The sequence below is a fragment of the Apium graveolens genome, chromosome 2 (genome assembly GCF_009905375.1).
Source record: "Apium graveolens cultivar Ventura chromosome 2, ASM990537v1, whole genome shotgun sequence".
Classification (NCBI taxonomy): domain Eukaryota; kingdom Viridiplantae; phylum Streptophyta; class Magnoliopsida; order Apiales; family Apiaceae; genus Apium; species Apium graveolens.
The window spans coordinates 86,890,953-86,914,314 of record NC_133648.1 but is presented as its reverse complement, the minus strand read 5'-3'; the positions used below and the strand labels follow the sequence as shown (position 1 = coordinate 86,914,314).

At 38.2% G+C, this 23,362-nt stretch overlaps 2 protein-coding genes across 4 annotated transcripts; one reads left to right on the top strand and one right to left on the bottom strand.

The window, feature by feature from the left end:
* The first annotated feature begins 5,856 nt into the window (after nucleotides 1–5,856).
* Nucleotides 5,857–17,040, top strand: LOC141707620 (receptor-like serine/threonine-protein kinase ALE2). Of its 3 annotated transcripts, XM_074510874.1 has the most exons (10): nucleotides 5,857–6,294; nucleotides 7,320–7,403; nucleotides 8,548–8,658; nucleotides 8,749–8,847; nucleotides 12,944–13,312; nucleotides 13,389–13,628; nucleotides 14,627–15,013; nucleotides 15,485–15,725; nucleotides 15,898–16,135; nucleotides 16,236–16,430. In XM_074510874.1, exons 1-10 carry the CDS (start codon nucleotides 6,225–6,227, stop codon nucleotides 16,281–16,283), a joined length of 1,887 nt encoding a protein of 628 aa, XP_074366975.1. In that variant the 5' UTR covers nucleotides 5,857–6,224; the 3' UTR covers nucleotides 16,284–16,430. The 3 variants fall into 3 exon arrangements, with proteins under 3 accessions (XP_074366975.1, XP_074366974.1, XP_074366973.1); XM_074510873.1 differs by having other exon boundaries at nucleotides 5,858–6,282; nucleotides 15,898–17,040; XM_074510872.1 differs by having other exon boundaries at nucleotides 5,858–6,294; nucleotides 15,898–17,040.
* Nucleotides 17,041–18,480: 1,440 nt separating this feature from the next.
* Nucleotides 18,481–21,876, bottom strand: LOC141707619 (multiple C2 domain and transmembrane region protein 10). The gene has a single exon (XM_074510871.1). The coding sequence runs from the start codon at nucleotides 21,758–21,760 to the stop codon at nucleotides 18,734–18,736; it is 3,027 nt and encodes a 1,008-aa protein (XP_074366972.1). The 5' UTR covers nucleotides 21,761–21,876; the 3' UTR covers nucleotides 18,481–18,733.
* Nucleotides 21,877–23,362: the final 1,486 nt, after the last annotated feature.

Genomic DNA, 23,362 nt, shown 5'->3' with positions numbered 1-23,362 from the left:
CACATTGGTGGGTGACTTCATATCCATCAATGCCTTGATCTTTGCGGGGTTGGCCTCAATTCCCCTGTAGTTGACAATGAACCCGAGAAACTTGCCCGACTCCACGCCGAACACACATTTTTGTGGGTTTAATTTCATACGAAACCTCCTCAGAATGTTAAACATTTCCATCAAGTGCTTGATGTGGTCACCCGCTACCTTGGACTTTACCACCATATCATCCACATAGACTTCCATAGTTCTTCCGATTTGATCTTTGAACATCATGTTTACCAACCGCTGGTAGGTCGCGCCAGCATTAATCAACCCAAACGGCATTCCTATATAACAGTATAACCCCCTGTCAGTAATGAAGGATGTATGTTCTTGATTGGGGCCATACATCGGAATTTGATTGTAACCGGAGTATGCATCCATAAAGCTCAGCAACGCATGCCCCGCTGTTGCGTCAACCAACTGATCGATTCTTGGCAATGGGAAGATGTCCTTTGGACAGGCCTTATTGAGATCTGTGAAATCCACACATGTTCTCCACTTCCCGTTCGGTTTCTTCACCAACACTGGATTTGCAAGCCACTCGGGATAGAAAGACTCTTTGATCAGCCCCACCTCCAACAATCGGTCCACTTCTTCTTTTAACGCTATTGCCCTTTCCCCACTTACCGGGCGGCATTTCTGACGTATGCCTTTACAATTTGGGAGGATATTCAAACGGTGACACATTACCTCCGGGTTGATTCCTATCATATCTGAATGACTCCAAGCGAAGACATCAAGATTTGTAATTAGAAAGCGGGAAAGGCTTCCTCTTATCTCATCACCCAACTGGGATCCCACTTTCAAAACCCTGCTCAAATCATTTTTATCAACCGGAATAGATAATGTGTCTTCGGCCGGTCCCGTCTTTTCGGCAGGCATAAGGATCCTGGGATCCAAATCGAAATCGAAGTCTCGGGGGTCTTCGACTTCCACTTTTTCATTTGAGGGCGCGTCCTCGTTTGGAGGAGCATCAACCTTAATTTCATTCAATGGCGCATCCTTATTTTGAGGAGCATCCACCTTGAGGTTATTCCTGAGACCTTGCAAAATTTCACTTCTTCCTTCCAACTTTTCCCCGTTAACCTCTTTCTGTATGATCGCCTCGATATGGTTCACCACCACTTCCTCCACGCTACGGATCCTCGAAATACGTCCCCGCGTTGTAAAAGAATTACCAGAGGCATTGGTTTCTTCCTTCCCGGGGCTTTCAACGAAATAGTGGGCATGAACCTCTCCACTTGGTTTGGCATGGATATCTTCTGCATCCTCAAATGGGAGACCTTTCCCTTCATACCTTCTTCTACGAAATTCCTTGACAGCCTTATGATAGCAGTCGCGTGACTCATACTGTGACCCTCTCAGACTGCCAACCCCGTTTGGCGTTGGGAACTTTATCATCAGGTGGTGTATCGAGGTTATCACCCTGAATGCTCGCAACCAAGGTCTGCCGACCAGCACATTGTGCACGGAATCCTGATCTAGCACCTTGAAATCTATCATTTGGGTAACCGACAAGGCCCTCTCCCCGAGTGTGACGGGAAGCCTGACAGAACCCATAACTCTCATTGCTTCCCCAGTAAAGCCATAGACGTGCGCATCTTCGAAATACATGTCACTATCTGGAAAACCCAGCTTTTTGTAGGTGCTGTAGTACAAGATGTTTGTAGAACTCCCATTATCCAAGAAGACTCGATGTACGTTCATTGCCCCAATGAGCATGGTAATCACCAGCGCATCGTTGTGGGGATGATGCACCCACCTAGATTCTTTTTCCTTGAATGTAATATCAGCGGACTCCCCATTAAAGACCTTCAGGGGTCTATCTTCCAAGCTGTGGATGTTGGTGAGCGGTGGATGTCGCGCTTCTCTCGCATTTTTCTCCAGTGCTCGATTACTATCACCAACAAAAGGGTGTCCTTCAAAAATTGCCCTGATACTGCCAGCCCTCTGAAACTTGACCTCTGCCGTTTTTTCAACATCCTCCGCCCGCGGGGTCAGTTTTTCATCCTTACCTTTGTCGTCAAGTCCCCTGCGTCGTTTCACCTTGTCAATCCATTCTCCTAAGTATCCTGCCTTGATCAATTCCTCAATCTCATCCCGTAAGTGGCGACACTCATGGGTGTCATGGCCAGTAGACTCATGGTAGTCACAATACTTCATCTTGTCTCTGCTCTGCCATGAAGTTAAACGGTCGGGCTTCTTGAAGATTTCTCTATCCTTATTTACCTCGAAGATATGATCAATGGACGCCGCCAGCGGTGTATAATTGCTAACTCTTCTCTCGTAGTTCGATGGTGGGCTCCATTCTCTCCGCGAGCTCACAGTATTTACCCTGTTAGGGCTTCTGGCATTTCGCCGATAATCTGGGCTCAAGGATCTGTCCCTTCTCTTGGATCGCCCCTTGGAGTTATGGGTATTGTCATTCTTTTTTATTTCTGCAAGCGACTGCTCGATCGCTTTGAACGACTCCGCCTGCGCAAGCACATCAGCTAGCGACACTGGGTCCTTCCCTTGCAGGTGCTTCCAGAAATCCGTCCCCACACGCAACCTAGCTATAAGCAATATTTTCAATATTTCATCAGTTGCACCCCTCACCAAAGTAGATTCTGCATTAAACCTCTTGAAATACGAAGTCAAACTTTCTCCTTCCTTTTGTTTCACATTAGCCAGCGTGGTAACAGGTGGTGTATACTTCACCGCGGCTTGGAATTGTGTCAAAAACAAAGTTTTCATCTGTTCCCAGGATGAAATCACACCCGGACCAAGTTTTTGGAACCACTACTGAGCGCCCACTCTAAAAGTAGCTGCCAGGAGACGGCATCGAGCCAAATCAGGTACTTGATATACATCCACTTCAATGTTAAAACGCCCCAAGAACTCCACAGGATCAGAGTTCCCGTGGAAACGCAAGTCATTGGTTGTGTTTCTGTATCCCGCGGGCAATTGCGCTTCCCTCACAACAGCAGCAAAAGGAGAAGGAGCTTGCACAGTCGCCGTTACTCTTCCTCCCTCAAGATGGTTGAGCAACCTCTTGAGGTCGTTCACATTAAACGTCCCTACCCCAGGAATGGTTTGAACATTAGGCTGTTGGGGTTGCTCTGCGACTTGCTGAAATTCCCCTTGATTACCCCCCGGGTGTGGCGGAGGATCTCGCCGCCCCTCGCCCTGAGGCTGCAGCGGCGGCATGTTACCATTATGGTCCTGTATATTTTCCCGTACACGAGGTTCATCTTGACCGCGTTGCGGAATTTCATCATTGTTCTGCATTCTTACTTGAATTCGCCCGCCGTCCTGGTCATGAGTACGCGCCCCAGACCCATTACCAGTAACGTTGTGGGAAGCTACGGGAATAACGGCGGGGGCTTCTCCAACGAAATGTGCTCCACCTCTCCTACCATTGTAAGGGGCTCTTCCGTATTGATATCCCATTCTTCCTCGTCCATTCCTTTGATATCCCCGGTGGTAATTCCCGGGCCTTCCTCGCGGAGGGGCACGCTCGTGTTCGCGGTGCCGCACCCCGTCATCCCTTTGGAATGCGGGGGGCACACGCGTCGTATCACGGAGCCTCGCTTCTCCGACGTTTCCTTCCTTTTGCCATTCTACCAGCAACATCCTCAAATCGTCGTCCTCCAACCTTATGCCAAGCCTCATTTTCAAGGCTGAAAGATCCCTTCCTTCCTCGTCTTGGTTTTGAGCGTTCTACGCACGACGACGCTCGTCCATCGTACGCCCAGACCTATGCGGGTGTGGCACTACCTGGTTGCCCAGGTGAGGCCTTTCTCTGCCTTCAGTGTCCTCATCCGCAAGCTCCACGATAGGTTCTACATCATCAGAATACTGCAAATGTCGTGGAGTGATTCGCGGGTTATCCCCGCTCCCCTGGGTATCTCCCTCAACTACAGGGGCTTTCCCCAAGGCATGACCATGACGGGGGAAACGACGACCTCTCCTCGTCCTTCGACACTCCACCGTGTTCAGTCTTGAGTTAAAACTGTTAAGAGTATCCCCCATGCGATATAATTGCTCCAATATATCAGCGTTGCTGATAAGAACTGGAGGTGTCCCCCCTACATCCGGAGCCCTTTGTGGATCCGCCATGTTTCTGGGAACGTAAGGTTCATGGCGAGTATAACGCCCCCCGCCTTCTCCTTCTGACCTACTGTCACTTCCATCATAAGAACTTCTATCACGATTATAAGACATCTTTTCCTCCCAAGATTGCGACCTTAATTAGCAGCCCCTCCTTCTAGCGCCAATTTGTTGACGGAGAAATCTGGTAACAACGAAGATTGAGATTTCTCGCCGAAACTAAGATCTGTGACGGTGGTTCTTTGCCGGGAACTTAAGCGGTGTGTGGTTGATTGTGGTTGTTTTAGGCTGAGATTGATCAGAGTAAGTGGTGGCTCTCTTTTCAGCTCTCAACTTCTTACCCTCTCAATGTGCCTACGTACCCTTTATATAGGGATCAAGCCTGACGTAGTTCTCGTAGAACAGGAAGTCTAATGAATTTAGACTTCTTACTCCTAAGCCCAGTAGAAGCCCATCCGATATCCATCTTCCGCTAGCTTTAGGAATGTCCAACTATGAGGCCCAACCGCAAAGGCCCAAGGCTCGTCCGTAATCGTAGGACTTCACGGATAGTGCATCTCCCTGCGCAAGGATAACACCCCGCTACAGCTATCTCCCTTGATTTACAAACGCAGGTATAGCCACGGTTCACCCCAAATGCCAGACGCGTCCCTGTCCCCCGAATGAGGATAACCCACCAGATAGCAGGACAGGTGATCCCAAGCTCTTGGGTGCAAAGTACAGGATGACTCCAAAGTTCTCCAACGAGGACACCCGTTGAATACAAGAACAGAGCTCCCAAAGCACACACCAAAGTAAACCCCACATCCCCAACGAGGACACCCGTTGAATACAGGAGGAGGCCTTCAATCATCAGGCACACCCCTGGAGGCCTTCAAGCTTTTCACGGACATCCCCCTCCTTGACCGTCTCAAGGAGGGAATTCTTCAGAGAGTACCTGCAACAAATACATTAGTAAAAATAATCCTCCATTACTCCTCTCCATGCAAGCTTTGTCCTGAATTCAACATCAAAAGTATATAGATCAAACACAGGACGCGTCCTAACCAATTGGGCGCGTCCTTACCTCCATAAATCCAACTCTGCTTTAATCGTTTCTCATAACATGTAAAGTCACAGGACACGTCCTAGAATATAGGGCGCATCCTTATCCTTATTAGACTTGCACCGTCTCCTCTAAACCATCATGCACAACATTTCTCTTTCAACGACACATCCCTGCTAAGGTAGGCGCGTCCTAGAGCGTCCATCACCATAAGATTTCATCTGTCAAGCACTTTCATAAACATTGACGCGTCCATAACGCCTGGACGCGTCCTTCCTTGACCATGCACTCTTCTCGCCTCGTAACATATCCCTTCCCAAGTAGGCGCGTCCTCAATACTTGGACGCGTCCTCACTTTCACAACGCAATACTGACTGTAATTAGCCCGCGTTTGACCCGAGTCAATCCAATGCCAAATTTTGGGTATAACATTTCACTATGCTTTTCTTAGTTTTCAATTTTCGCTATTAATATACATTTTTCTTAAGTCTGATGTCCAGCCAAAATGTAAAGAATTGGTTGAAGGTAAATACAAATCTCCACCAAGTTTGAAAATATTAGCAAGAAGGATTTAGCTTATGTGGGTGTAAGATAATACATACAATATAAAAAAGTATCCGATACACTAAAAATTAAGGATGCAATTAAATTATATTTAATTTTATGTTTATTTCCCGCTTTCCAACAGCTGTAAAATCTCACTCCCCAGCTCTACTCCAACATCTCACACTACTCTCTCTCTCCCTCTCTCTAAAATACACCCCCTCTCTTAAGATCTTACAATTTATTCATATACAAACTGTATGTACATAAGATCTTACCCACATTAGATGGATCTGTAAAACCCTTGTGGCATTCTTGTTTTTTTCACCTGGGGTTTATTGGTTTTTCACTAATTTTCAGTTCTTGATATGAAAGATTTGATTTTTAGGTGAAAGTTGTCGGAAAAATTGTGTCTTGCCGGAACCCCAAAAAATTCCGGCAAATTGGGTTGGGAATGTTTTGATTTTGAGAAGAATGGTGTGTGTGAATTACGGTGTGGAGGCAAGAAATGTTGATTACTCCAATGCTGCTGCTGGTGTTGCTTGTTTTTGTGCTCTCTCTGCCTTGTACTAGTTTCGGTAGTTTATCTGTATTTTGTTTTGTGTGTATATATCTTTTGTTGGTTTGTTTTCAATGTTTAGAATTGGAGCTCTGATATGGAAAAAGATGACCTAAATAATGTATTTGAATTCATGGTGATTAAAAGAATAAAATTTGGGGTGGGGTGTAAGATGATATATTAATTACGCCCTTGAAAATTGGGGTGTAAGATGATATATTAATTACGCGCTTGAGAATTGTGATTATGATATAAGGGTAAAAACATCGTGCATTGCGTTGATATATGCATCTCCCACACGCGTATTTGAGAGATGCACTTTATGTGGTGGATATGCATTTGGGAAATGCACAATTAGGATATGTGTACCTCTTCAGAAAGAAATTAAATGATACTCATTGTTTGTAGCATTTCGGGTGAGATGCAAGCCCTGCGTGTGTATCCATTACCCTAAAGTGGCATTTTAGGCTTAAGTTTTGAGTATTATTTTTGGTTAGGGAATCACCATTTTGAGGTAAAGAGATCTTTTAAACCTTAATAAGGCATAGTCGGTGTGTCACGTAGATAACTGATTATAGTCAGATATGAGACATTTTGTCTGATTATTGAAAACTCAACTATAACAAGGATATAAACTAATGGCAGTGTAAATTATATAGGTGTATGTTTTATCTGCAGTTGCAGTTTTGTAGTCTAAGCACATATATATAAGAACTCTTATTTACAACTTCAGCAGATTTAAAATGGAATTAGTAAATTAGCCTTTTTAAGTTAGCGAGGTCCTGCATAATTTTTTTTCTTTCTTGCGAAGACTTGATTTGCAAGCTTTTCATGCAGGTCATCAATGTATTGAATTGTCAATTAACTTCTACTATATACACTTGCATTAGCTTTCTACATGATATGAACTGTGAAGAAAATAGTTGCTTGACATACCACTTTCAAGGATGCGAAAGTAAATATTGTCTATATCTTGATGCAAGATATAATTCCTTACCTTTCTTTTGACACAATTCGTGCACATGCTTTTATCTTATTCTACAGGGCGTCCATTTCAGCACGCCTACTCGTCTCCTTCTGTACTGCCTTCCCAATCAGAATATGTTAAAGAATTCATTTTCGAAGATGGTAAAGTTGCAAACTTAGTAATTTTATTTGCACATCTACGTGCTTCTTTTTTCTTCGATTAATTACTTAACATATAAGCTAAATCAGTGTTGCACAGAACTTGCTAGAAAGTTATGTTTATATTCTGTAGGCTAAATAACATATATTCTCATCTAGTGGACTGTTAATACTGTTACTAAATGACATGTACTTTGGAGTAGGAATTTGAAACAATTTCTTTTTCCCTGACGATGGGATCTGCTTTACAGCTCTCCTGCACAGTGTTTCATTTTTTGGTGTATGCATTTCATATTTATCATGCAATTGTTTAGAGTAAGTCAAATTTGAGGGTGAATGACGAGTACGAGTTAATCATAAGTTTTTTGGGGAAGCTTTGAAGAACCATATGGGTAGTGGTGATTGTTTTGGGTAAAGCTTCTGGGGCTTTGGCCCTTTGATATGCTGAAATAACATCTTGAAATTGGATATAATACTAATTATATTGCACCCAGTTTTTCTTTCAATCCACAAGTGCTATCAATGAACTATCTACTCATAAGGGTCGTTAGTTATGGGATTTCCTTTTTTATGCTTGTACTTGGTGGAAGAGATTTGTCTACTTATTTGTGCATTGGCCAGATGTTCTGGCCCTAGCACTTTAACTGTGACGAAATTTTTGTTTCACATAATTTATGAAATATCGGAAGCTTTAATTGCTAAAATCTACTGAGAGATTTCCTTGGACATATTTTAGTTCTATTTTGAGGATAACCGCCTTCAAATTAAAAGAACTTTTGTAGGGTATTTTGATATTCGTAGTCTTAGTACTAATACAGTCTTCATTAATACATCACTAATCTATAAAGCTCTATCTAAAGGGTCCTTTATATAAGTTTTTCATGTGCATTCTGAGAGGATAGTTTAAAGAGAAATACAAGTGTTCTTCCCATACAGAACAATTATATCTTATCTGCAATCTTTACTTCTACATACATTGAAAGAAGAAAACTTAATTTATCTTGATGTACTTACTAGTATTTTTTCTATAAATATATTAACTTTAATAAACGAAACTGGATAAATGATTATATATTTAAATATAATTATTAAATCTAAATGCTAATTTTAAAATTAATCACCCTGATTTTGCCTACTACTATTGCAGTCCACTTGGCATCAACTAGAGCTTCAGTTGTTCCTGAAAGAGCACCCCATAGGCGGCAAGCTAAGCCTTCTCCGGTACCTTTAGCAGCATCTTCTTCTCCAACGTCTCAAGGTACTGATACGGTCCTAGGCCCTTATCTAATAGTATTGGCTGTTTGATATGTCAATATCTCATTCGATGTCGAAATTTCTTTTCTTCTAGGGCCTGTTAGTCAGAACAATAAAAACTTGCCAAAATATCACCACCACCATCATGGAGCAAAAACTACAGCAGTGTCTCCGTCTCGGTCAACTGTACCAGGTAATATTTCCTGCTTCCAAAGTTGAGTGTTAAAAATTTACCACAAAACTGAGTTAGTGCTTTAAAAGGCAAAATTCATGATTTAATATTATATAATAGTGTATGATTCTGTTGTGCTTTCCAGTATTTGTGATGCCATAAGCAGTAAATAAAATAACTGATAAAAAGATAAAGCACAATTCATTTCATCTTCATTGAACTTAAATCAAGTATTGGGTGTTTCAACCTTCAAGAGATACAAAAAATAAGGGTTTTTACAACTTCATCAAGGAACATACCCACTATATCTTTGACGAGGGTAAGATGTACATCTCCTTTTTCCTTTTTTCTACCTAAAAGTATAGAGAGAAAATGCCCTTGCTACACCTATGCCACTTACGCTGTTGAACCCAAGAGGTCATGAATTGGGCATGATATTTTGACAGCTTTGTATTTGTTAATTTATAGGTCTTATTAGATGTATTTTTATTTCTTGAACAAATTTAATTTTTTATTTCCTGAGAAAATTAAGCTTGTCGTCCCATGTGCACATGGAACATACAATTCTAGTACAAATTGCTTCGGAAATAGAAAAATCACTATTTTTATTCAATACAAGTTTTTTCTTGTAAAATATCACTATTTATGTTTTAACACGGAATTGGTGTAGAAGTTTTTGACTAACCTTATTATATATGTGATTTTAGTACTACTACTACTACTAGATGGTTATAAATCGTTGAATCAGATATTTAGATGCCAAATAAAAAATGAATGGTTACACTTATTATTGATAATATCTTATATAAAATAAGTTCAAACAAACCAATGTTGGGCTCCTAGCAACGAAAAGTAGTAGTAGTAGGAATTTCAACATGGACCTACATATTTTGTCACGTTTGACTTATAATACTAATTAAAAATTTATAATATTTAATATCAATTGAAAATTATCCCATATTCAATCATAATAGTATAACGATATGATGAAAAATAATTTTATATATCATTAAGTTATTATGAAATATTTTATATTGATAATTAACCATGTAAATGCACGAATATGTTAATGTGACTGTGTATGCATGACTTTGTATTTGAGACTCATATGTAATTCCAATAATAGTTTAGACTCTACATAAAAATCATAATATGAATCTAAAAAATTTGTTGTACCGTATCAAATTACATATCAATAACTACAAGTTATCCATATGCATATATAATAGTATAATAAAAATGAATTACAATATGATAACAATTTATGTTCACCTAATCGAGTTTATGTACTAGTGATAAGTTGAAGCTACCCATATATGATCACAATAGTAAAATATTAATAAAATCAATATGAATACTAAAACTTATGTTCACTTAAAAATTGCTTTATATATATAAGAACCAAATATCAAAGAAGAATCGGAGAACTATTTGTTCGTCCTTGGATTTTGATTTAATCAGTTACTCATTGAAATCTTCTCTCGTTAATAATATTCTTTAATCACACATTTCTTTTAGTTGATTTTCAATATTTTAAACTTTTTCTTTCTCTTAAAACTTTAATTTATTTTATTAAACGTTTTTTACAAGAGAATAATTCCTAAAATATTTATTAAAAAGAAATATTTTAGATATAGAGGAAAGAAAAAGAACATTGTTTACGGTTAAAATCACATCTTAAAAATCAATAGAAAAGCGGGAATATAGTAGAATTTTTTTCAGGAATGCGCAATATAATGAAAAAAGGTAAACAAATGAAAGAACTAGTATTTTTTTCCTTTTGTAATTGATTATAATTGATCACAATATAAGGTAAAACAAAAAACTTTGTACTTTTGGCAAAAGTAAAGTTGCTAAATCGGCGAGTCAACTATATGTAGGTCTTGCATACAGAACATGATATTTCTTTCTTCAAAACAAATTGTTCGATCTTAAGAACAAGTCGAAATTTCTTGAAGCTTCTAAGGGCTTTAATCACATATGTTGCTCAGTCTTTGGAAAAACAAGGGAACAATCTTGACGAGGTCGGGGATAAAGAGAGTGACGGAGGGGATGAGAATAATTAATAAAGCGAACACTTCGAGCTAAGGATGTGCACTGGCACAAGAATTTGAGGTCACAATTGATCATTGACCAAATTAAAATCAAGAGATTGCTAGTAACTTGCAGAAATAAATATTGGTTCGCATCTCTTTTAAACTCGTTTTCTTGCTCATCCATGTCTATGAAAGTAAAAAAATGCAGAAGTGGTCAATGGTAATGTTGTTGTCGAGAGTAGCTACTGGGATGGCAACGTAACTAGAGGCCAGTTCATCATTTGTTTCTTTCATAAAAATGAATGAGCAAGGAAACGAGTTCATGGAAGCCGGGTACAGATTTATTTTTACAACTTACTAATGATCTTTTCATCTTAATTTTGTCAATGCTTAATTGTAACCTCAAATTTCATGTCAGTGCATGCCGATATCGAAGCGTTTCACTTCAATAATTTATTCTCATCTAATTCGTCATTCTCTCCATCTCCCGACCTTTTCAATACAATTTTCGCTTTGATTTTTTCCAGGCCCAAGTAACATATGCCTTCAAAGTCCTTAGAAGCTTCCAGAAGACTTGGTTTTTCACCATGATTTAAAGTTACAGTCTTAGGGATAGTGAAGGGAGGATAGTTGTGATTATGATAATTACGGAAAATGGATGATGGTTATATTTATTATGGTTGGTTGCATTTTTTGATGATTGTGGCAATTGACAATCAAATGTAGAAAACATAACGTGAGTGGTTGATTAAAGTGTATACATACCTTTCATATAATCAGAAAGAACTACCTTGCATATAGAAGAAGAAAAAAGAACGTTTGTAGAACTCTTTGTCTATAATTAATATTACATCAAAAATAAACCTAAAAATAAATGGAACAACACACGAATATAGTAGAAATTTTTCAGGAACACGAAGTAATAAAGAAAAAGGCAAACAAATGAATGAACTAATATTGTTTTTCCTCTTGTAATTGATTACAATGTGAGGTAAAGCAAAAAACTTAGTAGTTTTCTCAAAAAGAAAGTAGCGGTTCTAGCGAGTCAAATATATATAGTTCGGCATGCAGATCATGTTATTTTTGTCTCCAAAAGAAATTGTTCGATCTTCGCAACAAGGTGGAGAAATCACAATTTCTTGAAGTTTCTAAGGGCTTTAAACATATATGTTGCTCAGGTCTGGAAAAATACAAAAGGGTGGGGGAACCGTCTTGATGAGGTCGGAGATAAAGAGAGTGACAGAGGGGATGGGAAGAATTGATAGAGCGAAACACTTCGAGCTGAGGATGCACCGGTACAAGAATTTGAGGTCAAAATTGAGCATTGACAAAATTAAAATCAAGAGATTGTTAGTACCTTGCAGAACCTCGCATCTCTTTTAAAGTCGTTTTCTTGCTCATCCATGTCTAGGAAAAAACAAATGTAGAAGTGGTCAGTGGTAATGTTGTTGCCGAGAGTATCTACTGGGGCGACAATGTAACCAGACAGTTCAGTATTTATTTCTTTCATAGACATGGATGAGTAAGGAAACGAGTTTATGGGAGCTGGGAACCAAGATTTGTTTCTACAACCTACTGACGATCTTTTGATCTTAATTTTGTCGATGCTTAATTGTGACCTCGAATGGGTTAAAAACATTTTAGGTTAAGGGTGCGTGATTTGGTGGTCTCCGGGTCTCTAATTTAACATGGCTCTTCATTAAACCAAATCCTATTTCTTAATGTCTAAACAATAACAAGAAAATTATTCAACAAGGAAATTAATATAGTAAGGGAACTCTCCCATAATTTTCTAACATTAATAAATATGTTAACGATACCAAGTAACATGTTGTAGGATATTGTAAGATCAAACAGAGTATGCACCAAGTCACTGATTACACTCCAATTACACTCCCACCGTAGAAAACTGTGCATCATTACTTTGAAATTATATATACTGAACCGTATTGTGGATATGGTATATCTCAATAATACACACATACTTTTTGTTTTCTTGTTTTATCCTCTCACTTGACTATCATGTTGATTATTCCTCGAAGCTTGCAATGTGCTTATATTATTTATACCAATTCTTGCAGGCTGTGATAAAAAATGCTCGGAGCCATTTACTTCAAATCCCTTTATTTCTCCCTGTAGTTGTGTGCTACCCATGAAAATCAGGCTCATTTTCGATGCATCTCTCTTGGCCATCTTTCCTGTCGTTAACGAGCTAGAGATAGAAGTTGCCGATGCAACATATCTTTTGCAAAGCCAAGTGGTTATTATAGGAGCTAGTGCAGACCATCAGAATCAGGAAAGAACTGCAATTGATATTAACTTGGTCCCTCTTGGGGAGAGATTTGATAATACCACCGCCACCCTAATTTATGAAAGATTTTGGCAAAAGAAAATTCCTCTTAATAAAACTTTATTCGGTACCTATGACGTGGCATTTATTACATACACAGGTACATCTATATGTCCATTTTTCAAATCTGTGCTCTTTATTTTTCTTACGGTGTTTTCTAAAAGATTTATATACAGGGATGTCTGCCTTGCCACCAACCGGGGTAAGTTCTGGACACGAGATCCCTTTTAGGGCATATGTTGCTACCAAACGTCCAAAGATGGACACAAGGACTATATGGATCATTTCTTCATCTGCACTTGTTGTCTTAGTAGCCTTAACAGGAGCAGTTTTTATTATCTTAAAGTACAGGAAGGACAGCAGACTATCAGATACTGTGGGTTCTGTTACTACGTTATCTATTCATAAGAGATCTGGTATGCACTATAATCTCATTTATGATCGATTAAATAACGCATTGTGGTTTTAGTGAAGATGCTACTGTCTCATATTATGTTACTACTAAATTTCGGCCACCTGTTTATCTGAAATTTGTCTAAAGATTGGTGCAAAAACTTTTTAACTATCAAGTCGAAGTAACTAAAACTCTAGGAGAGTTCTTTAACAGCTTTACTGTTTTTATCTTAGCCGCCTAGAACATTACTTGCAACAAATATCCTAGCAAATCATTAACATCTATAACCAAGAGATTATTTATTGCCTTTAAAGATAGAACTAGTGCAACGTACTTGTTTCCCTGTCCAATTTTTTCTAGTTTAATGTGTAATGGCTAATGATTTCCTGACAGTAGTCCTACACATTAAATTCCTGTTCTGCTAGTGTTTTCTGCTTGGTTGCAACTATTGGCAGATTCATTTTTCATGGAATCATATAGGAAACTTTAAAAAGAGTGAATGAAATAGAAGGCCAAAATATGAGGCGTTCATATATTTAAATAAAATAAAAGTTAAATTAGCACTTCCATTTCCTATGTTGTCCTTTGTAGTATTCTAAATGTAGTTTTATTTTTTTTTAAAAAGAATGAGGTTGGTCTACGAAAGTACTGTTTCCTCTTGCATTGTCTTTCCATGCAAATTGTAGTTGCACTGGCAGATCGGAGTATTGGCATGCACATAGCGCGTTCAGGTTGACATTATTAGCTCTAAAGTGCAAGTACTGATCCTGTTATATGTTTTGAAGCATATTTCTATATTTAAGTGTCAAATTGTAGATATATTAAATGCTTCATATGTATATTAAATAATTGTGGAACATTGTCTTGGTTGCTTATAGACCAATTAAACTTGGATTTCTTGGGATAGTGCAGGTTTAGTATGATATCTTAAAACTAAAATGGATAGAATTTTTAAAAATGCTTGATCGTATCAAGTGGATCTATTAATAAATAGTGAATATTTAAGTTGTTTTGCTGCAGGTATCAAATCTATGTTATGTAGTGCCACAAGTTCGGTGTCAAGCTCCCCTGTCTCTGGCATGCCTACTTCTATACTCTTTGTTAAGACATTTTCATTGGCAGAGCTGGTAAAGGCTACAGACAATTTCAGTTCAAAAAGGGTTTTGGGTGAAGGAGGGTTTGGGTGTGTTTACCTGGGGGTCATGGAAGATCAGACCGAAGTAGCGGTGAAGTTGTTAACAAAGGATAACCTATATGGGGATCGTGATTTTGTATCTGAAATTGAGATGTTAAGCAGATTGCATCACCGCAATCTTGTGAAATTAATTGGTATATGCACTGAAGGGCAGACTCGCTGCTTGGTTTACGAAGTTGTTCCAAATGGAAGCGTCGAGTCTCATTTGCATGGTTGGTCAATCGTATCCCTGTTTTGTGACATGTTATACTAATTTTGCACTTTTGTACACAGCTTCTTGTTGACTTCGCTTCAAACTGCCGAACTGAAGAAAAACTCAAAAAATGAAAAGAGCCAACATCTTGATTCTGACATTATGCATTTTTTAACCCCTTCTTTTCCACCATATTACACCATGTGCGGAGTTCTTGGAATCATAATCTTTGTTTCATTTGTGATAGGAGCTTACTACATTGACTATTCTAATATAAACACGGTTGCCTAAATGAAGAAAAAGTCATAAAATGAGAAGAGGCTACATCTTGATTCTGACATTATGCATTTTTTTTAACCGCCCTTCTCTTCCCACCATATTACACCTTGTTTGGAGTTTTTGGAATCATAATCTTTTTTTTTCATTTGTAAATTGTAATAGGAGCTTACAACACTGACTATATTTATATGTATACATGGTTGTCTTGCAGGTGTAGACAAGAGAACAAGGCCTCTTAACTGGGATGCACGTTTAAAGATTGCTCTTGGTGCAGCAAGAGGATTAGCTTATCTTCACGAAGATTCTAACCCGCGTGTAATCCACCGAGATTTTAAAACCGGAAATATTTTATTAGAAGATGATTTCACCCCTAAGGTCTCAGATTTTGGGCTGGCAAGGGAAGCAACAGAAGGAACTCTCCATATTTCTACTCGAGTCATGGGAACTTTCGGGTACATATACTTTCACAAGTAGTTGCATTTTCACTAATTAATCAATTTTTTAGACAGGGAGAGTAGGCACCCCCCCCCCCCCAAAGCATGTCTCGAAAAGATCATTTCATTAGTTTTGCCTTTTTTTGAAAACTGATGTTCCTGTTGCAGTAATTGATGACTCTACTTGCAGGTATGTTGCTCCTGAATATGCAATGACAGGGCATCTACTTGTTAAAAGTGATGTATACAGCTACGGAGTTGTGTTGTTGGAGCTTCTTTCTGGAAGAAAACCTGTAGACATGTCTCGGCCTCCGGGAGAAGAGAACCTTGTGACTTGGGCTCGGACACTACTAATCAGCAAAGAAGGATTGCTTCAATTGGTGGATCCCACCCTTGCGGGAACTTATGAATTTGATGACATGGCAAAGGTGGCTGCCATTGCTTCCATGTGCATTCACCTTGATGTGACACACAGACCATTTATGGGCGAAGTTGTGCAAGCACTAAAACTGATTTATAATGATGCAGATGAGGCTGATGGAGACGTCTCTACTCGGAGAGACTCGTCTGCTATAGGCTCCGTCTTGAAAGGAGATTTTGTCGCTTCTGATAGTAGTTGGTGGAATGCTGGTGAATTGTCCCCACAATTAACTTATGGCCATGCGACACCTTTCGTTACAATGGAGTATAGTTCAGGTTCACTTGACCAAATTGAAAACAGACTGTTTCCAACCTCAAGTTTTAACAGGGACAGGTTTTCGTCACCTGTCAGACATGGAAATATGTCAGGTCCGCTAAGGACAGTCCGGAGCAAGCCATCACTAAAGAGAAGCAAAAGTGAACGTGGTCTTCGAAATTCAAAGCTTGTTTGGCATGGAAACCTCAAAGCTTCTATCTAGCATGTTTCTTTGCCTGTGAGTTATGTTAGTGTACAGAAATTAGGGTGTAGGCCCTTTTTTTAGCTCAATTTGAAACAAAAATACCCAAATATTAGACCTTGATAGCACAAATTGAAACTAATAGCATGTCCGGAAAAGTTGGCTCATTTCAGCCTCAAGGGACGTGAGTAGAGCAACTAACACAACGTTTATTTCTTTATTTGTTTTTATCGACTAGAGTCGATGTAGTACAACAATTAAGACATGCATTGTGGTTTAAGTAGCCTCAGTCCCCCAATTGTTTACGTTTTTTAGAGAGTGACACTCATTTTAAGGTGCATATAAATTTTAGAACTATATTTTATATACAGTTTAAAATGTGTGTTGGGAAATGTAAACAATTGGGGGGAGATGGAGGGAGTAATACATTACATAGTGTATTCAACAATTTGGTGTTGTGCAGATGCGGTTATATTCTGATTAATTATCGTAATTTACTAAATAAAAATTAAAAGCTTTTAGTATTTAAAAGGCATCCAGGTAAACATAACATTCAAATGTTAAATTTAAGATACTGACCAACTCAGATACCACAGGTAGATTAATGTACATATGTATAATAAATGTACACACTGTCATATTTAACCCGAAGCAGGTGATGCTGTGGCTGAGTTTTGAGATCATTTGTATAACTGATAAGTTGCTTTTGCTTGAGTCCTCTCAAAAACAGTATTCTCATAATAAATGCTCCAGAGTCCAGGCTATGGGGTAACTACAGACTACTTGAAGGCAAATCCTGAATAACTGTGAAAATATCAGTCTGGTACATGCTTCAGCTTCAGCTTCAGCAGTGAAAAAGAAGCATTCTTTATGGTTGGTTAAAGTAGATATGGAGCAGTTCTTTATGGTTGGTTAAACATAGTTGAGCTGTCTAGTGTGTTTATTATCTCTTGTCCCTCTCATGTTTGTTTTCCTGTTCCTATTAACCCAGAACTAATCCTGCATGCTCATTTATACTTGCTGGGCTAGTTTTCTTAAATCTATGAGAATATAATAGTGCATACCAGCCTTCAATTCTGCAGATGTAGACTAAAAATTGATCAAAACTTGTTCTGCTTCTTTTAATACTTTCCGTCTTCCTTTTATAGGCCAAGATTCAGGACTTTCAAAACTTTTTCTCTACCTTTTAATAGAACAAAGATTAGGACTACTCTACCTTCTGTAGAACAAAGATTAGAACTACAATATCAATATATTCTTTTAAAAAAATAATGTATTTATTTCAGTTTCAGAATGTGTTGTTATGCCCATGATCAGTGTAGAAATAGCTAGGCATCCCAAGGCGGCCAGAGTACCTTCGAGAGATTAATCAGCAAGTCGGAGATTAGTCGGACTGATTAATCGAAAAATTATCGATATTATTTTTAATTTTCATAATTATATAATAATTGATAGGTTCAATATTTATTTGATAAAGAAAAAATAGAATGGTATTAAACAGTATATGCACATTTGACACTCAAAATTTTCAGAAATAACATTTAAAGAATTCAGTTTCAAATTATGCAAAAAAAGATTCAAAGTGTACAGAGTGAAGACAAGACTTGTGGAAGCATTTTTTCAGATTGTTACGTGCAAGTTGAAATAATTGCATTGCAGCCTAGCGTCTCTATACGTTTGCGGACAAGTTGATGTGTAAAGTAAGTTCTTTTTTATGAATGCAACTCAAAAAGCCAAAAGATAAAATGTCTGAATGTTTTAGAAACAAGAAAACAAAATTGTATTATCTACCGTCTGTTTGATATTTGAGCGACTCATATAAGTCTAGTCTTTATAGTCAAGCTGACAACAGCCATTGATGCTTACTGAAAAAGCTTCTTTCTGGTTTCCATGTGTTTATCATGTGATGCCAACCAATATAACAATATGGTAATTATACAAATAAGCATTAGCAAAATGATGAAATCACAAGCAATGCTAAAATTAAAGGAAGGTTGCAACAGTAAGTGCCACACACATTACACATTACAAAAGCACGTCCTAGGTAAAACTAGACTGAACTAAACTAAACTGAATTAACCTGAAATTATCTAAACATCATTAACCAAAGATCATACACTACCTAATACCTTCCTTCTGGTCTGTTCATCATAACATGCTATCAGCTCGAGTTGGCAGCCTCTTGAAAAAGCTCGCAGCTCTTGAAGGCAACTTGCTCCTGAATCTTGGTGGCCTCATGAAATACAAACCCCACAGAGCTATAACCCATCTGATAGGCACCAAGTAGAATCCAAAAGCAGCAAATAAGCAGATGATCACAAACAAGAATGTAGCTCTTGGGTCGCGCCAACTTAACAATGCCTGAAGCCTCTCACCTTGAGTTGCCATGTCACCCACAACTGTTTGAATCCTTCCAGCCACACTCCTCAGACGGTCATACCTCATTCGAATCACCTCTGCACTTCGAGTTGTTGGAAATGAATCAAACTCTTCATCTAACTCATCCTGGTAAACACTTTCAGCATAGGAGAGGCGGGTATCCATGTGAGATGGCTGGCGTGGCCTGGTTCTATATCGCCAGAGACCCATAACAGCCAGGATCAGCAATATTGTAGGTACAATGAGCTCAGGGACCATCACAAGGACAAGGAAATTAATAACAAATAGGGTTGAGTACACTGGCTTGTGCCAGTTTCGCATTGTATCTATGATTCTGTTCATGGCAACAAACCAAGACAGAACGTTCATAAGACGAAAGAAGTTTGCCTTACTTTTCCTCATGCTCCACATGTGAGAATCATGATCAAGCATGTATTCAACCACTTCTCTTCCCAGAGGTGGCTCTGCTCTACTGAGCCTTGATGACACTGCATTCAGAGCTTGATATCTTAAGCTGTCTATCTGATTCACAGACAAGGGCTGAACATAATGCATCTTCGGGAGTAAAGGCATCGTATATATTTGAAGCACATTAAGCATATTAGCACAAGTAAACCGAACAGCCAAATGAAGCTCCCCCATTTTCTTCACACCAGAAGGATGCAACATTAGCAGCGGGTAGGAATGAGTGTAGACTCTATCAGATTCGAGAGTTGATAATCGGATCCTAACTTTGCCAATACGAGAATCTCGAATTCCAGCAGCAGTGCCGGCATTTTTGTCGATACGGGCATTATCGAACACCCCAATGGTGATAACAGTGCAAGGATCAAACACTTCCCAAGTGTATTGTTCGTTCCATTTTGGCGTCAAACTGTCCACCACAGTACGAGTTCGCACCCATTTCTGGCCATACTTAGCAACACAATAAGCATCTGTGCAGCCTCCTTTGCCTTCTCTGATCTTAACTGGCATTAGGTTAGAGGCACCCAAAATCCCCATTTCAAGAACTCCAATGTGAGGCTTCCAAAGCCGTTTTTCTGTGGGCCTAACATCACTGCTATACATTGTTGCTTCATCAAGCACATGGTAACCACCATCAAGTGTAGCACAAAGATGTATCCTGGACGCAAATCTGGTCACAGCTTTAGACTCATTCGGATTGTTAAAGCGAAGGTCGAGATTATACCACCTAGATGCCACGGGTTTATCATCTAACCTCCTCTCAATATTTGTAAGAGGAAGAACAACTCTTCCAACAACCTCATCACAGTTCGGGCCAATTCGATCCTCAACAGAAAATAACACATAGTCCTCAAAAGGTTCAGCAACTACAAAGATCAAATCCTCGTTCCAAAATGGGTTGTGTAAGCTCCTGTTAGGCGTGGCTGGAGCTATTCTAGTCCTCAAAACTTGATTTCCAACTTGAACTTTTGCCATCAACTCCGGATATCTCATCATCGATGATCCCTTTTCTCCCAAGACAACATCTTGAGCTTCCAACACCGACACCCTTAGATACCACAGCTTGGGAGAAAGATACACCTTTGATTTAATTGAACACAGACCATCCAAATGGACATTCGCAGACTTTGAATGCCAAGCCTCAGAGAAGGCCTCATCAGCTTGAGTACCAAACCAAAGTGCCACCATAACTTCACCCCCTTTAGACCTATCACCTTTCTTATCATCCATTCTATACCATTGTGGTGCCAACTGACTATCTGGAGGAACCCTTTTCGGAACCTCATTCAAATCAAACAAAACCCTCCCCAAGTAATCATCTTTGTCCCTTTCTTTCACAAACACTTCCACAGCTGATGACTGAATACAATCTTTTGAATATGCAAATACTTGGTCCCATTCAGCATTATTAAGACCAACCCTCCTAGTAATACCTCTATAATTCCCCAATTTCACCTCAGCAACCACTTCTCCTCCACCAAACCCTAAAAGCTCCCTAGCTTTCACAACCCTAACATAAAGATACTGCATTTGCTCCACAAGATCATAAGTTGAATCTTTAGTCATAGACCCACCACCACCCAAATGAGGTCTAGTCTCTTTAAGCAAAAACTCACTTGACCCATTTGACATAACCCCAAACCCACCAACCCCACCACCACCGGACCCACCTCCGGCGCCGGCGCCGGAGCCAACTTGAACAGGCACATTAGTAATAATAACAGGCTTCAAATCACCATTATTCTGATTTTCACCTTTTGGGTTTTGCAAAGTTTGAATTTTTTGATTACTAACCTTATTATCTTGCCCCATTTGTTGTTGCTTCACTGACATAGCCATCCCTTGTTGCTGCTGCTGCTGTTGCTGCAACTTCTTGTTTTTCTTGGAAAAACCATCATTTCCTTCACGAACAACGTGCTTAACTTGCTCACTACTTGACAAATAAATCTTCAAACTTATCTCACCTCTAACATGAGAAAACAAGCTTCTTTTATCAAGTGTAAAAAGCTGTGCAATCTCTTCACCTTCTCTACAAATATTAGAACCAGAAACTCTAACTTTACCCAGAAAGTTTCTACTATTATTTGACCTTTTCTCATTGAAAACATTGACATCAATAGTCCTGTAAGGAAGATCTGCAACATTGTTGACATAAAACACAAGCTTTTCATTCCATGTAGGGTCTAAATTTCTGTACTTAACTTGGGTTTTTTGTCTCTGGTTTTCAAACTCAATTTCAACAAATGGTGATGATGATCCTTCACCATCTTTTGGCATTAAGTTATGGGCTGCTATCACCTCTACTACAAGCTTTTGTTTGTTGTTGTTCATGGTTTGTGTTGTTTTCTTGGAGAGAGAGAGAGAGTGTGTTTGGCTCAAGAAGATGGAGTGAAGCAGAGGTGATATAGAGTTAAGGAGAGAGAAGCAGAGAGAGAATATGTGTATAGATTTTGTAGAGAGATACAAGAAACGAAGAGAGGGAATATACATTTATTACTCATTTGCACTTTTGCAGTCAAAGACTCAAAGTACACGCGCCCAACCACATTTCAGATGTTAATACTGCCTTGGAATTTCGAAAGCATACTTTAAATTCGTATTTTCTACTCCCACACTCCCAATTTATTTATTCAATTTGAACATTAGTTTAAGATGTGTTAACTGTATAGCTATATTAATTATTTTTAAAATTTTATTTTTTAAATAAAAATTTATATTTTATACTTTTTTCACAAAAAATAATTAAAAAATAATTAACATAATTATGTAATTAATAGATCTTAAATTATGTATAAAAATCAAATTAGACAAATAAATTAGAAAAGAGGAAATATTATTTTAAGTACTTATAGCCTTATTGTAGAATTTAATATTTTCGATTATTGTGGTTGGGGTCCGACACAGAGATTATTTTGTTTTTGGTCTCATTAAATTAGGAGACAAAAACAAAAGAATCATATTTCAGATAAATTTGTTTTTGTATTTTCAATTATTTTAAGTACTTATAGTATTTAATATTTTAACTCATAATCTTTTCTTCTACATCTTTGCCAGTTTTGTGAACAAAATTAATTTAGTACACATTCATTTCTTTTTTACCAAGTAGTTTAGCCTAAAATTGACTAACTAAGAGTATATATATTAACAAAAAAAAAGTTCATAATTAAACAAGATTTTGTACCCGGCCAAAGAAAATTACTAAATGCCGACTATGCAGTTATAAAACCGAAATTTATATAACTAGAAATAATTGAAAATCCAGAGTATTTAGATTAGTAAGAGCATCTCCAGTAGACGTTGTTAAGGGTTGTATGGTTGACAAGAGGTTACCTACAAGGTTGACAAAATTTGGCAACTTCCTAAATGGTTAAAATACATATATAAATATAAAAAATTTATATCAATAATGCTTTTTATAGGCAATAATTAAAGATTGCTAAATATTGAAGTAGAATGTTGCCAAGTTGATATAAAATTGAGTAAAAATAAAATATTAATATATATAATGATTTGACAAAATTGTCAAAATTGGCAACTAACTTGACAATCCCGATGCTCTAATGTACTTGGTGAGGAGTGAGTCTAGTGACTAGTGAGGTTGACAAATGCTAGAGAGGAGAGGCTACCAGAGTATTGACACTGTAGAACACTGCACCTACATTTCCACAATACTCGAGGTAAATATTGTATGTCCTATATTTTTCTTGTGTAGTTGTCTATTCAGCCTTTTTCTAAAAAATTAAAAAAAATTGTAATTTGCACCCTCAAATAAAATTGGAAAAACAATTTTGTACCAGAACTTTCGGAAATACAATTTGCACCTTTCAACTTCAACTTACTAATTCAGTATGCACCTTTTACGGATTATAATTAAAATAATAAGGGGTAAAAAGGGAATTTTATTTTAAAATGTAAATAAATTTTAGTTAGAAT

What these genes read in the sequence shown, in the direction of transcription:
- LOC141707620 (XM_074510872.1), top strand. Translation starts at nt 6,225, where the DNA reads ATGTTGATTACTCCAATGCTGCTGCTGGTGTTGCTTGTTTTTGTGCTC. An exon ending in GTCTCGGTCAACTGTACCAG is followed by an intron (nt 8,848 to 12,943) that starts GTAATATTTCCT and finishes CAATTCTTGCAG; the next exon opens with GCTGTGATAAAAAATGCTCG. An exon ending in CGAGTCATGGGAACTTTCGG is followed by an intron (nt 15,726 to 15,897) that starts GTACATATACTT and finishes CTCTACTTGCAG; the next exon opens with GTATGTTGCTCCTGAATATG.
- LOC141707619 (XM_074510871.1), bottom strand. Translation starts at nt 21,760, where the DNA reads ATGAACAACAACAAACAAAAGCTTGTAGTAGAGGTGATAGCAGCCCAT.